The sequence below is a fragment of the Labrus bergylta genome, chromosome 18 (assembly GCF_963930695.1).
Source record: "Labrus bergylta chromosome 18, fLabBer1.1, whole genome shotgun sequence".
In the NCBI taxonomy this organism is placed as follows: domain Eukaryota; kingdom Metazoa; phylum Chordata; class Actinopteri; order Labriformes; family Labridae; genus Labrus; species Labrus bergylta.
This window is the reverse complement of record NC_089212.1, coordinates 25556217-25569442: the sequence shown is the minus strand read 5'-3', so window position 1 is coordinate 25569442 and position 13226 is coordinate 25556217. Positions and strand designations below refer to the sequence as shown.

Sequence of the window (13226 nt, the reverse complement as noted above, 5' to 3'; positions counted from 1 at the left end):
GTGATATTTAGATGTCGCAGTTGTCGATTATTCATCTACTTAAGTACCAAGAAATCTTTGTTTTCTATTAAATGTAAAGCTTTTAGTGCTGGATGTTAAAGTCCATCACTCGCTCTTTATGCACTCAGTATTGATTTTCTCTAACCGGGTTGCAGAAAGGACTTTGTTTCGAGACATTTTTCGTTGCATTTAATTGCTGGTTATGGATCAAAAGACGCATCTGAGGTCTTAGAGTAGATTTAAATGTGCCTCCAGAAGTGTCCAGAGTGAATAAGGTGGTACATTTGAAGCCTATTTTTAGGTGAGCTGCTCTGCCACATCAGCTCTGCCTAATATGAGAGTCATAAAAACCAACTTCCTCTCTCCTCACTGCAGCAGTCTGCGATTGGTTCTGTGGATGCTGACAGCACTGATGCTCCTCCGTGTTAGAGGAGGGAGGGAGGGGGGGGGGCGGCAGCCTCTCTCTATATAAGCTGAGGATCTGCAGCATCACCGAGCTGGTGCAGTGCAAAAACGCTCGCTCATCCTCACCGATGGTGTGCAGAACAAGGGGGACATAAAGAAATCTTCTGAAACTAAAAAAAACATTCTTTTCTAAACATAAGAAAAATCCACCACAAAAAAAAATCATCATGAGCTACGATTCCTTCTACTCCTACCGCCGCCCCTGGGACGGCTACAGAGGAGGCTCCCAATCCACCACCAAGTCCTCCATGTCGTCCTCCCTCTTCTCGTCTCCTCGGGCTCCTCCGGCGGTGAAGAGGATCCTCAGGCTGGCGTCCTCTTCTCTGCCGGACGGGTCGGAGAGGATGGACCTGACTCAGGCCAGCTCCCTGAACACCGAGCTGCTGGGGCTGCGCTCCCAGGAGAGGGAGCAGCTGGTCGACCTGAACGACCGCTTCGCCACCTACATCGAGAAGGTGAGGCGCCTGGAGCTGCAGAACCGAGCGCTGCAGGCCGAGCTGGAGGCGCTGAGGAGGCGGCAGAACGACCCGTCCCGTCTGCGGATGCTCTACGAGGGGCAGGCGAGGAGTTTGAGGGCCATGATCGACTCGGAGAACGGGGACAAGATGCGCATGGAGGCGGAGAGGGACTACCTGCGCGACGTGTACGAGCAGATGAAGGAGCGGTGCGAGGAGGAGGCGAGGAGGAGGATAGACGCAGAGGAGGCCCTGCAGAGGGCGAGGGAGGACTCCGACAGGGCCGTGCTCGCCAACTGCGACGCCGAGGCCTCGGTGGTGTCCCTGTGCGACGAGCTGGCGTTCCTGAAGAAGGTGTTCGCCGAGGAGCAGGCGGAGCTGCAGGCCCAGCTGCAGGTGGCGAGCATCAGCGTGGACGTGGAGGTGTCCCGGCCCGACCTCTCCACCGCCCTGCGGGACATCCGGGCGCAGTACGAGCGGCTGGCCAGCAAGAACATGCAGGCCGCCGAGGACTGGTACAAGGGCAAGTTTGCGAGCGTGGCGGAGATGGCGAGCAAGAACAACGAGGCGGTGCACGCCATTCGGGAGGAGACGATGGAGTACCGGAGGCTGCTTCAGTCCCGCTCCTCGGAGATCGAGGCTCTCCGGGGCGTCATCGACTCCATGAACAAACAGCTGGAGGACCTGGAGGAGACGCAGGCGAAGGAGGTGACCAAGTACCAGGTGAGGACAGGAAATATAAATCCTGATGTTTGATGTTTAACCTCGAGAGTTTTCACCTTAACAAGAGAAGAAGAATTCTCTGATTTGAGGGAGTCTGTTCTGAAACAGAAAAAAAGGTGAACAAGGAAAAAGGAAAAAGGAAAGAAGGAAGGACTGACAGGTGAAAACTGATCGGTGTAATGACTTGAAAAGACGACACAGAATACAAAATAAAAGAAATCAGACTGAGGGAGAAAAGTAGAGCGACAGCAGAAGGCTCCAGATTGTAAATGTATTCTCTGCAGCAGCACCCCCCCCCCCCCCCCCCCCACACACTGATGACAGACTCACAGCAGAGGTGAAAATCTGCAAGGTTATGGTTAAAAAGAAGCTAGGGAGCGAAGCATAGTTACACACAAATGAAGGATAAGATAGGATAAAAAACTATACTTAAAAATATACACATTTTTAAATCATTTTTCTGTCCAACAGGTTTTCTGATTTTTCTCTTTTTGTGTCTTGCACCATCAACTCTGATATTTACTGACTGAATGGCTGTGTGCTGTTCTCCGTTCACAGATAAGGATCAGTGAGCTGGAGCGAGACATCACCGACGCCAAGCATGAGATGGCGCGCTACCTGAGAGAGTACCAAGACCTCCTGAACGTGAAGATGGCTCTGGACATTGAAATAGCTGCGTACAGGTGAGACAGCCTCAGAGTCACTTGGTGTTACAGTAACACTTCCTTATCCATGATTCCTCTTCAGTATTATGTCAGTAAATCAAATCTTTTTATTGGATTTCATATTGTAAACTTCTGCACCTTTACTGGCCAACATCCTGGACATTTGCAGCTCCTTTACGCTTTAAAGTTGACCTATTTTTCTGACCCCCATAAAACTCACATATAGTGCTACAATGCTGGATACTCAAAATAAATGTGGGCAAAGTTTCAGATCATGAGGTATGTTGGAGTAATGCCAGGATGAGTCTGCAGAGGGAACGATCTCATTACTTTCTAAAACCAGAGCACATTTTTACCAAGCGGCGCCCTCCGTTGTTGAAACATGAAGGCGATGCGGAAGTGTAAAACCCTGCAGTTCCTCAAGTGTCCACTAGAGGCTGTCTGCAGAAGCACAGGAAGTCACATACACACCCATTCTAAAAAGTCTGTTTTTACAGCAGAGATGAACATGTTTACAGCCTGGTTCAAAAAACCAAATAGGTGTGATTAGCTCATGTCTGGATGGACACACACTGTACGGGGGGTGAATGTTTTGATGACTCATCAGTTTTGATTTGATGAAGGATAAGAGTTATTCACAATAAGGCGTGTAGCTGACCTGATTGACAGGTGGGCGCGGTGTAACGGTTTGTCAGGAGGTTTAAAACCCGCCTCAGCTCCAGCTCTCAGCCTGTCGTTAGGTTGACTGAAAGTTAGACTGAGACAGCATTTCCAGCATGGAGACCGCCATCGATGGGACTCCAGCGTTATTCCAAGTTAATTTAGAAATATATAGATATCTATTTTCTTGATTTTCTTCATGAGTGCGACACGACCTCCATACGATGTTTATAATCTTTCTTCTTCTCTTTTCAGGAAACTCCTGGAGGGGGAGGAGATCCGACTGGCGTACCCTTCCCTTCCAGCCCTAAACTAAACAATGCCTCCAGCCTGGCATTAACCTGAATTCTTCATCCCCCAACCTGAACATCCTCATCTACTCCCTTCTTTCACCTCCTCCCTGCCCCTAAAAATATCTCCTTCTTCTTCTTCTTTACTCCCAACATCCAACATCCAAAGCTCATCCTTCTCAAGACAGATGCGCCCTTGTGCTGAACAAGAGGTCCACCAGAAGTCCCCCTTCTTCTACACACATTGTGACACCTCATCATGAAGACGGAGTGGCTGCACTGCATTACTCACAAAAACAAGCTACGCCGGACTGCACCATTGTTTTGGTTTTGGTTCTTCAGGGGGCGGCACAGGTTAAGGTCCAAGAAGCAGAGTTACTGTTTGAGCCGTCCGAACCCCCTCGCTGTGCAAACATCTGACCAAGTGTTTGTGAAGGGGGGGGGACAACACAAAGAATCCGTTTATCTCTCGCTGCTTGGACTTTATCTGTGTTCAAACTGATGCAACAAACCTGCAAACCAATCAATTCTGCATTGTCCCGCCCCCCTCCCGCCCCCCTCCTGGTTCTGCAGTCGTAGTCAGTGAACCAGTAACCTTAAACGTTTTCTTTTTAACTAAATTCAATTAGAGACTCATTTTTTTGTCCTCTTTTTGTTATTCTTCCGCTGCATTTACATCCACACAAACACCACGGTGAGTTTGTGTCTTTGACCGATTGGCACTTTGTTTAAACGTCTAAAAAAATTAAAAAATGAAGTGTAAGTAGATTTTCTTGCAGCATGTAAATGTAGTGGAAGACAAATAGTTACTGGGTTCTCCTTATAGTCATGCAGTGTGTTTCACAGGCCTTTCTGTTTTTTGTTTTTTTTCCTGTTTTCTGTGATTTCATTCCAAGCTAAACGACGAAACTGAAAGAAAACATGCAGGAGCTCCTTGTTGTCTGTCCGCTGACGTTCAGAGGTCAACGTTCACTTTTAAAAATCTGAGAAACTAATAAATAAAAAGTCTGCACCATCACGCTTGGTGTACCTGTAACAGCAAAACAACAAGCTGAATAAACTTAAAACTGACCTGCAAATCAGCTCACATCTCCTGGTTTTTATTTGAACATCTGCACGGCACAGTCAGGATTTTATTCCTTTTAGACTTTAGGGGTCTGTTCAGATTGTCCTTTTTGTTCTGGAAGGTTCCTAACTGAAAGAAAAGACCTGAAAGTATTTGAGTGTCAGACATGATAAAAGCTGTTTGAGCTATGATGGGGGGAGGTAGTGTTGAAGTATTCGAGATGGATCGAGACTACCTTTAAAAGGTCTCCATCTCTGAAGCATTTTTACTCGGTCCTGTCTCGGTCTCAGGCTCTGTAGACTCCAGATTTTAAATCAAGACCGGTCACTGAGAGGCTTCTTTCTCACTTCATTCCTGTGATTGGAAGGAAAACACCTCTTTCTAAAAGAATGAATAACTTCAATTGATTTGTAGTTCTGTTTTCCCCCCCGGTTTAAAAGTTGAATCGTTTATTTGAATCAGGGACAGTGTACAAAAGAAGACATTAGTCTCAGAAGAGAAGAGATGCTTTGTACCAGATTTAGCTAGCTAGCTAATTTCCTTCCTTCCTTCCTTCCTTACCTCCTTCCTTCCTTCCTTTCCTCCTTCCGCACGCACAAGTTGGAAGACTGCAAACCTCCCCGGTGTTGACACTGAATCTACAGCCGACGTCAAAACTAAAACAAAGACGCAAAAATAAGAAGACGTCACAAGTCAAATCAAGTAAGAAGTTCAAATGATGAGATATGAACCCTTACAGTTGTTTTGAGCTCTTCAGACGCTAAAATCTCTCTCGTCCTGAACACGGTGAGAGAACTGATAGCCTAGCGGTTATGTTGGGCGCCCTATGTACAAAGGCTAGTCCTTGTTGCAGCAGCTACAGGTTTGAATCCGACCTCGGCCCTTTGCTGCGTGTCATCCCTCTTCAGCTGCCCTGTCTGTTAAAGGAACCCCCACCCCTCCAAAGAACAATGCACCAGGGGATTGTAGTCCATATTTGATAGATTGTAGTTCACACACAGCAGACCCGTTTGAAATCTGTAACATCCAACTCTGAGTGTGAGTGCAGTCAGATTCTCTTATCACCACGTTTGTCTTTTCCTCTCCTCTTAGTCCTTTCCTTCTTAACGTTTTTCCCCGAGGTTAAGGAAGAGCGAAAAGGAAAGGACTGTTCTAATGCAGCCGCTCAATCAGTAACACTACATTTTAAAGATGCATTCAGCGGAAAACAGAAACTGTTTAAAATTGTAAAAACATGTTTCTATGTAATGAGATAGATGCATCCTCGGTTTTAATACCTCAAAGCAGTTACAAAACACCTCTAAAGAAATATTACAAAAGTCTTCTATGAACATTAAAGGCACAAAAAGAGGATTGTCTTCATAGTGAAATTGTGAAACTTGAAGTTACTACAGTAGTTAAACGGTCATTACCAGAGTAGTACTTTAACTTAACACGTGTCATTTTGATTCAGGAATTGTTTTGTGTTGTTTCGGGGGCCGCTGTAAACACTTCCCCTCCCCCTGAAATGAATCCTGCTTAAATGTCTCTGTACTTACCGCCCTCAATGTCACAGGAGGAGCAACACAAACAGCGGCACTGCACCATTTCCCATCATTCCACGTTCCTGGCAGGCGGACTGTAGCTGTAAGGTGTTGGTGCTTTGCCTCAGCAGCATCATCCATCATCGGGGTGACAGCGGGCATCCCACTGAACCCTGGAGGAACAAAGAGTCTTCACATGATGTGTTTGTTCTGCATTAAGACTGTGAAACAAAACCTCAGAGAACAAAACGTGAAGTGTTGTGAAGAGAAAACCCAACATCTTTTATTACACTGATGCTAATACATGAGAGGGTAAAAGCCGGGGCTAGAAATGGGACATTATCGACTACATTTAATGCATGTTAGCTGCAGTGGGAAAAGAAGAACTCTTAAATTTAACAATAAAAAGCTATAACCTATAGTGCAAAAAGTATGAGGGACAAAAAATGGCTAAAGTACAAATAAATAAATAAATGAATGAATAAATGTTGTGAGAAATGCATACAATAATGTATAAATAATTAAATAAATGCATCAATAAATATATATAAATAAATGCAACAATTCATATAAAAATTAATATATAAATAAATATATTCATATATTTATTTATGTTTTTCTGTGTCCATGTTGTACAAGGAAAAGTAAATATATAAATTAAGTGGGCCGTCCTAACATTACTGAAGTAGGATTGGTCAATTTTGAAAAACAGACAGAAGCAAATTTACTTTTCCTCTTACGACCTGGACACAGAAATAAATAGATGTGTAAATGTAAAAATACGGAAATAAATTAATAACTCAATTAATGTGGAAATGTATGCATTGATACATATATAACTGTAGAAATACGCTAATAAATGAATAAATACATGTAAAAATATATAAATAGCCTTTTTCATTAACAAAGTGTATTTATTATTTAGTCATTGATTGATGGAGCTTCTTTCCTCAGGCTGTCCGGACTGTGAACTCCACTCTCCTCACTTAAAAATGAAACAGAACTGTGATTACATGATGCACACACACCACACATTCCAATCTGCACTTTGACACTTTACACTGTTTACATTATTCTATATTCTATATTTTGTATATTCAAATAATTATTTTTTTAAATTTGACATTATATTTCTATTTTACTGTATACATGTGTATTAGTAATTTGAGTGTTTATTGCATGGCCTTGCGGAACAGTCTTTACATTTCACTGCACATCTGAATGAGCATGTGACAAATACAAATCTTGAATCTTGATGTATTGTTTTCAGCATTTATATATTTATTTATATATTTATTGATGCATTTATTTATACATTATTGTATGCATTTCTCCCAACATTAATTAATTAATTAATTAATTAATTAATTTATACTTTAGTCATTTTTTGTCCCTCATAAGAAAGAAGTCTGGCACTGTAAAAAATAAAAGTCCAGTATTTAAACTTTGATAAACAAACAGAAGAAGCAGAAAGTTTAAGTAATGGATAAAAACACCTTAAAAGCGTTTCACTAAATTTAAGTTGTTACTTCTGATTGGTTGCACCTGTAAGCTATCCCGGTGATTTGGTCTCACTTGCGACCGTGTTAAGTGGTGACTAGTCGGTGGTTGTCATGGTTACAACAGAAGTTGAAAACTACGCGAATTACCTCCTTGAGTATTATTTATTTAAATACATATCTGACAAGTTTATCTTTAAATTATAAATACAAGTACAAAAACAAAATCTATATGCGATGAGGACTCTGAGTTTTCAACATTTAACTGTAACTATGACAACCACAGACTCATTACGGGAAAGTCGCCAAAGTTGCCGACACACCTGCTACTTTTTTTGTGTTGCTAACTAGCTTAGCTTAACTTGTTTGAGCTTCACTGTCATTGGGTTTTGCTTTCAAACTCGATTTCTATTTTAAAATAAACGCTTCTAGGAGAGTTATTACCTTTAAAAACACATATTTAAATGCATAGAAATCCGTTCCTACCTCCAGCAGATGGCAGTAGAGGCTAACACAGTGTTAGCTTGCTAATCACTTCCTGTTGTCAGAGGTTACCAACATGGCGGCTGCCTTGCGTCGATAACATTTCTGTGTCAATGTTAACTTTCAAACGCTTCGACAAAACGACACACTAAAGAATCCTAAAAAGCTGCACCTCGTCCCGCATCTCGACGCCGACATGTTCCAGGTCATCGGCGGGCGGAGCGTCCAGGCGGCCCGGCTCCTGTCCCCCCGGAGCGCCGTGCTCCTGGAGGCTGTCCGGGGCAGGAAGTCCCGCGGAGACCCGGTGGCCAAATCCAAAGAGGGGAGAATTAAAGAGCCTCCCCCCGTCGACCCGGTGGAGATGGTCGTCCTCAGGGAGAGATTTTCGGAGTACCAGCTGATCATGAGGGCGCTTCGGTACGTTAATCACCAGTTACTGAAATGTGTCACCTGGTGTTATGGAAAATTCTGTGACCGGATTGAAATGTGTCACCTGGTGTTATGGAACATTCTGTGACCGGATTGAAATGTGTCCCTTTTCTCTTCCTGCGCCCCAAACTGTTAAAACTGCAGGTTTTGATTGATTGATTGAATTTATTTCAAACATATCAAAAATACAAAACAAAATGAAAAACACGAAAATACAAAAAACAATGTTCAAATTATTTCACAAAAAAAGCAAATGACATAAATCCATTTGATATGCCTGAAAAGGAGTAGGAAGAAGTATAAAACTTATTTAATCCTACCCCCCTAGTGACTTTTTTTACTTTCTGTACATCAAATCAATCACTCAGTCAACTTTATTCACACAGCATCTGTCAGACAAATTCAAGTGATTTACAGAGGAGGGAAAAAGTGATTATATATAAATATATATATATATATATATTTATTTCTTTACTGCACATAGTTCTGTTTACATCTGTCAGTCTGATCACTGTCCACTTATATCTACTCTTTTTATATTTTGTATTTTAAGTTAAGTTTAAGCTTTAGGTTGTATTTAAATTGACACTTTCTATTTTAGGTTTTAAATGTTTCGTCTACCTGCACTGTTGTTAATTCACTGCTCTGTGTGTCTTTAAATTGCCTCCCGCGGGGACAAATAAAGTTTTTTGAATTGAATTAATTTAGAGACTAATGCACAGCAATATGAATTCTATAAAACACCAAATAAAATAAAGATGGATGATAAAAACAAAAGGAGACAAGAAAGAGTTGAAGTGATTTGGAGTAATTATTTGATCTGTTGTTTGTGTGTGTCAGTCTGGAATTTAAGGAGGAGGTGCTCAGGAAGAAATACCAGGAGGAGACCGGGTCCATGGCTGAGGAGAGAGCGAAGCAGGAGGCGGAGGAGCATCGCGCCCTCATGGCCTGGAACGACCAGGAGAACCAACGCCTGCTCAAACTCAGGTGGAGAAGAAAAACAGAAACATGAAGAAGAAACTCCCTGTGTGTGAGTGATAAAGGAGAATCCTGGACCTGGATCTCACCCTCTCTCTCTCTCTCTGCTGTTTCTTTCAGGATGCTGCGGCTCCAGAAGGAGAAGGAGGAAGCTGAGCGTAAGTGGGTCGAAGCTGACATTCAGCGAGAACAAGAACAACAAGAACTGATCACACAAAGAGAGAGAGAAATTTTACAGTTACAGGTATGACTTCACTGTCTCTTCTTCTACCCATGAACTTATTCAATGCTTTATTCAACTTGTGCACGTTTTTCTAGTTTTTGAAGATATTTTTCTGCATTTTGAAAACTTTTAATTCAAGATAAAAACGGTTGATCTTTGTTCTAACCCTCACCTGTGGTCATGAGCTTTGGGGAGTGACTGACTGGCGGCGGGTACAAGCGGCCGAAATGAGTTAGAAAGGCCAAAACGCACAGAAAAAGCGATGTTTACTAAAATACCCGCCGCGGCCGGTGTCCTCCAGTTTTGGCTTCATAATAACTTTTTTTCTTTTCTTCCAGGAGGATGCAAAGAACTTCATCACCTTGGAGAACTTGGACCAGCGAATAGAAGAAGCTCTGGACAATCCCAAGAATTACAACTTTGCCATCAATAAACAAGGGAGGGTCGTCAAACAGACGGTGCAGCAGTGAAACGAGGAAACACACAAGACTCACCTGTAGTGTCATCCCCGAGAGAGAGAGAGAGAGAGAGAGAGAGAGAGAGAGAGGTGGACAAACAGCGCTCTGTGTGTCAGTCTGAGCCGACCTGGAAGAGGAGCGTCGTCAAACTGACAGGAAAAGATGTCTGAGACTTTGTGTCTGCTGGAACTGAGCTGCTTTTTTTATCTTGTTTCTCGTCGTACTCCGTCTCATTTGAGTTCTGAACCTGAACCTTAACGTGTCCATTTGATCATATCTGTCTTCCTGTTGTTTGTAATGTGAAGTAAACTCATGATATCACAGTTCCTCTTCAACGATTCTGAATCTTTTTTGAACATCACAGGATGAAAATCAGATCAGGAATCCCTTTTTCTTTTTCATCTCTTGAGGCTCGTACTCTGCCTCAAAATTCAGTCAGAGCAGAAACAACCTGAATGACTCTTTTTTTTGGCATCGTTTTGGGATGTGTGAACGGATTAGTTGTAAGAAAAAAAGTAAAACATTAAAACTATCGTGGTGAGTTGTGTGGGCTTACGACGCTTTGACTCAGTATATTTTGTAGAAGTCGATTCTTCTCTTTATGTTCTCAGTCTGGTAACGTAAAGTAGAGATATGTAAGAGGAGGTCAAAGACACCCGAGCTCAGAGGACAACCTGACCTTCAGCTGACGGCCCATTAAAGGTTCCTATCCAGCCCCCTGAATATAAATCATCTTGTTGATTAAACATAAAAATAAAACCACAAGGCTGAAACACATTTGGTATTTTCCCCTTAAACTGTCTGATTTTGAAAATGTTTCCCTACAGCAGCAGCGTAGGAGAGTCTGACTTTTATGACGTTTTGGTTCCAGACATTCTTCAGGAAAGATTTGATTTTATGGAGTAAAGTAAAAAACTATGACTGAGGAAGTAAACATCTTAAATAAGAGACATTTTATCAGTAAGTGTTGTTTTGTTTTTGGAGTTGGATAGATATATTTTTCACCTTTTTTTAATCCTGCACTTTAAGCTTTCACCCACTAGGGGGCGCCATGCACACCTTCAACTTCAACGTTACTGTCCCTGGGGGGAAATGCAGCAAAGTGGAAACAAAGAAACACAAACAGAAAACACATGCACAAAGACTCAGACACTGTGAACAACACATCAATACTGGCGCTGAATTAGAAATATTTAGAGGACATGAATTCTAAGTTCTGTTCTTTGTAAAGACACCTGACACCAGAGGACAACCTGACCTTCAAGGCAGCAGTCATCAACTGGCGGCCCGTAGGCCAAATCCGGCCCCCCATAAGTTTCATGGCACCCAGAATACAAATCATCTCGGGTGATTACACAATAAACATAAATACTGTAAACAGTATTTTACAGGAAACTGAGGATGTATACAAACGTCCATAAAATCATAATTTAACAAAATAAAATGTATCAGTCGTCTTTGGAGTTCAGTCGTCTGACGGCCTGAGTTATAAAATAATTTGTTGACATGTTGGACTTTGCTTTAGGTGATCTGTCTGCTGTCTGAGGTGAGAAGCTCAAACTGACCAATCAGAGGAGGTGGACTCTGTCAGATGTCTCGAGCTTTAGCTGCAGCTCTTTGACTGAAGGTGAGAGACAGATCTTACTGGCAACTTTATTAATGTTTTTCAACCTCCTCTCCTCACTGTTGTCATTGTTGTTTAGCATCTCATGTGAACCAATGTGCGGCTGAACCGGGTTAATCCTCGTGTGTGAGGACGGAGCTTCGGAGGTGAAGACCTGAAGAGACAATCAGGCAACCTGCAGGTTTAGACTGAAGGTGGATAAACAAAGAGTTTAAAGAGGGATGATATCAAAGCTACTACCTCGGACTGAAATGTATGAAATACTTTAAAGTGTACATATCATCCCCCTCCTCCACCTTTTCAAACAGGCCCCTCCTCCACCTTTTCAAACAGTCCCCTCCTCCACCTTTTCAAACAGTCCTCCTCCACCTTTTCAAACAGTCCCCTGTGGTCTAAATGAAACATCTGTGCTGTGCTTTGGTCAAAATATAACATGAATCAAGCACCAGAGGAGGTTTGTGACCCTGTATAAACCAGCTCTCTCAGAACGCTCCGTTTTGGTGTGTGTCTCTTTAAATGCAATAACCCCCCCCCCCCCCCCCCCCTGAGTTTTCCCAGTAGACATCACTCCTCTGTAGTGAGAATAAAATGGAGGACCTGTGCAGAAGTTTTGTTCTAGTCTGGGGGTGGAGTCCATGGGTGGAGATACCAGGGGAGAGGAGGAGATTTTTTTTTTAACCAGAATCCCACTGTGACATCACAAGGAGAGCACATTTGAAACAGAGCATTTTTCTCTGTGTTGTAAGACTTATGCAGACCACAAACAAAGGACTGGATGCTTTATTTCACATGCTGTGGGTCAGTAGACTCTCAGGTTACCCAGATAAATGTTCACAAACACTGAAGTGGTATATTTTTATTATGTCAGGCATCAAGCTGAGTGTTTGAACACCGTGTGAACCCTCTGTAGCATGTTTTGGCTGCCTGCAGGGTTAAGTAGTTTGTAATGCGGTGCACACAGTTAATGCGATCACTCGGGGAGGTTGATGGGATTGCTCAAACACCGTAGAAGAGGTCAGGATCTGAGGAAGTAACAAGACAGACAGCTGTCCTCTGAAGGCGGTATCACCAGCAGTTCAACACTTATTTAAGAGTCATGTGATGTTGACTTTTAGTTCCTCCATAGCGTCATGTAAACAAGACTGAGCTCTCTTTTTTCAAGATTTATTTTTGGCATTTTTAAGCCTTCATGGGAGAGAGTCAGAAATGGAGAGAGAGAGAGAGAGAGAGAGAGAGAGAGAGGGAGGGAGAGAAGAGAGAGAGAGAGAGAGAGAGAAAGGGAGAGAGGGAGAGAGAGAGAGAGAGAGAGAGAGAGAGAGAGAGAGAGAGAGAGAGAGAGAGAGGGAGGAGAGAGAGAGAGAGAGAGAGAGGGAGGGAGAGAGAGAGAGAGAGAAAGAGAGAGAGAGGGAGGGAGAGAGAGAGAGAGAGAGAGAGAGAGAAAGGGAGAGAGGGAGAGAGAGAGAGAGAGAGAGAGAGAGAGAGAGAGAGAGAGAGGGAGGGAGAGAGAGAGAGAGAGAGAGAGGGAGGGAGAGAGAGAGAGAGAGAAAGAGAGAGAGAGAGAGAGAGAAAGGGAGAGAGGGAGAGAGAGAGAGATTGGATTCAAACCCCGGCTGCTCGCTTGGAGGACTATAGCCTCTCTACATGGGGCGCACACAGAGGCGCTGTTTGTCAACGGGCAACCGATT

The 13226-nt window shown here is 43.1% G+C and overlaps 2 protein-coding genes across 2 annotated transcripts; both read left to right on the top strand.

Annotated features, from left to right (window-relative positions):
• Positions 1-492: 492 nt before the first annotated feature.
• On the top strand, positions 493-4340 carry neff2 (neuronal intermediate filament family member 2). Its single transcript, XM_020657656.2, has 3 exons — positions 493-1643; positions 2202-2326; positions 3224-4340. Exons 1-3 carry the CDS (start codon positions 633-635, stop codon positions 3282-3284), a joined length of 1197 nt encoding a protein of 398 aa, XP_020513312.1. The 5' UTR covers positions 493-632; the 3' UTR covers positions 3285-4340.
• Positions 4341-7883: 3543 nt separating this feature from the next.
• On the top strand, positions 7884-10243 carry mrps26 (mitochondrial ribosomal protein S26). Its single transcript, XM_020657657.3, has 4 exons — positions 7884-8246; positions 9099-9245; positions 9357-9480; positions 9798-10243. Exons 1-4 carry the CDS (start codon positions 8026-8028, stop codon positions 9927-9929), a joined length of 624 nt encoding a protein of 207 aa, XP_020513313.1. The 5' UTR covers positions 7884-8025; the 3' UTR covers positions 9930-10243.
• Positions 10244-13226: the final 2983 nt, after the last annotated feature.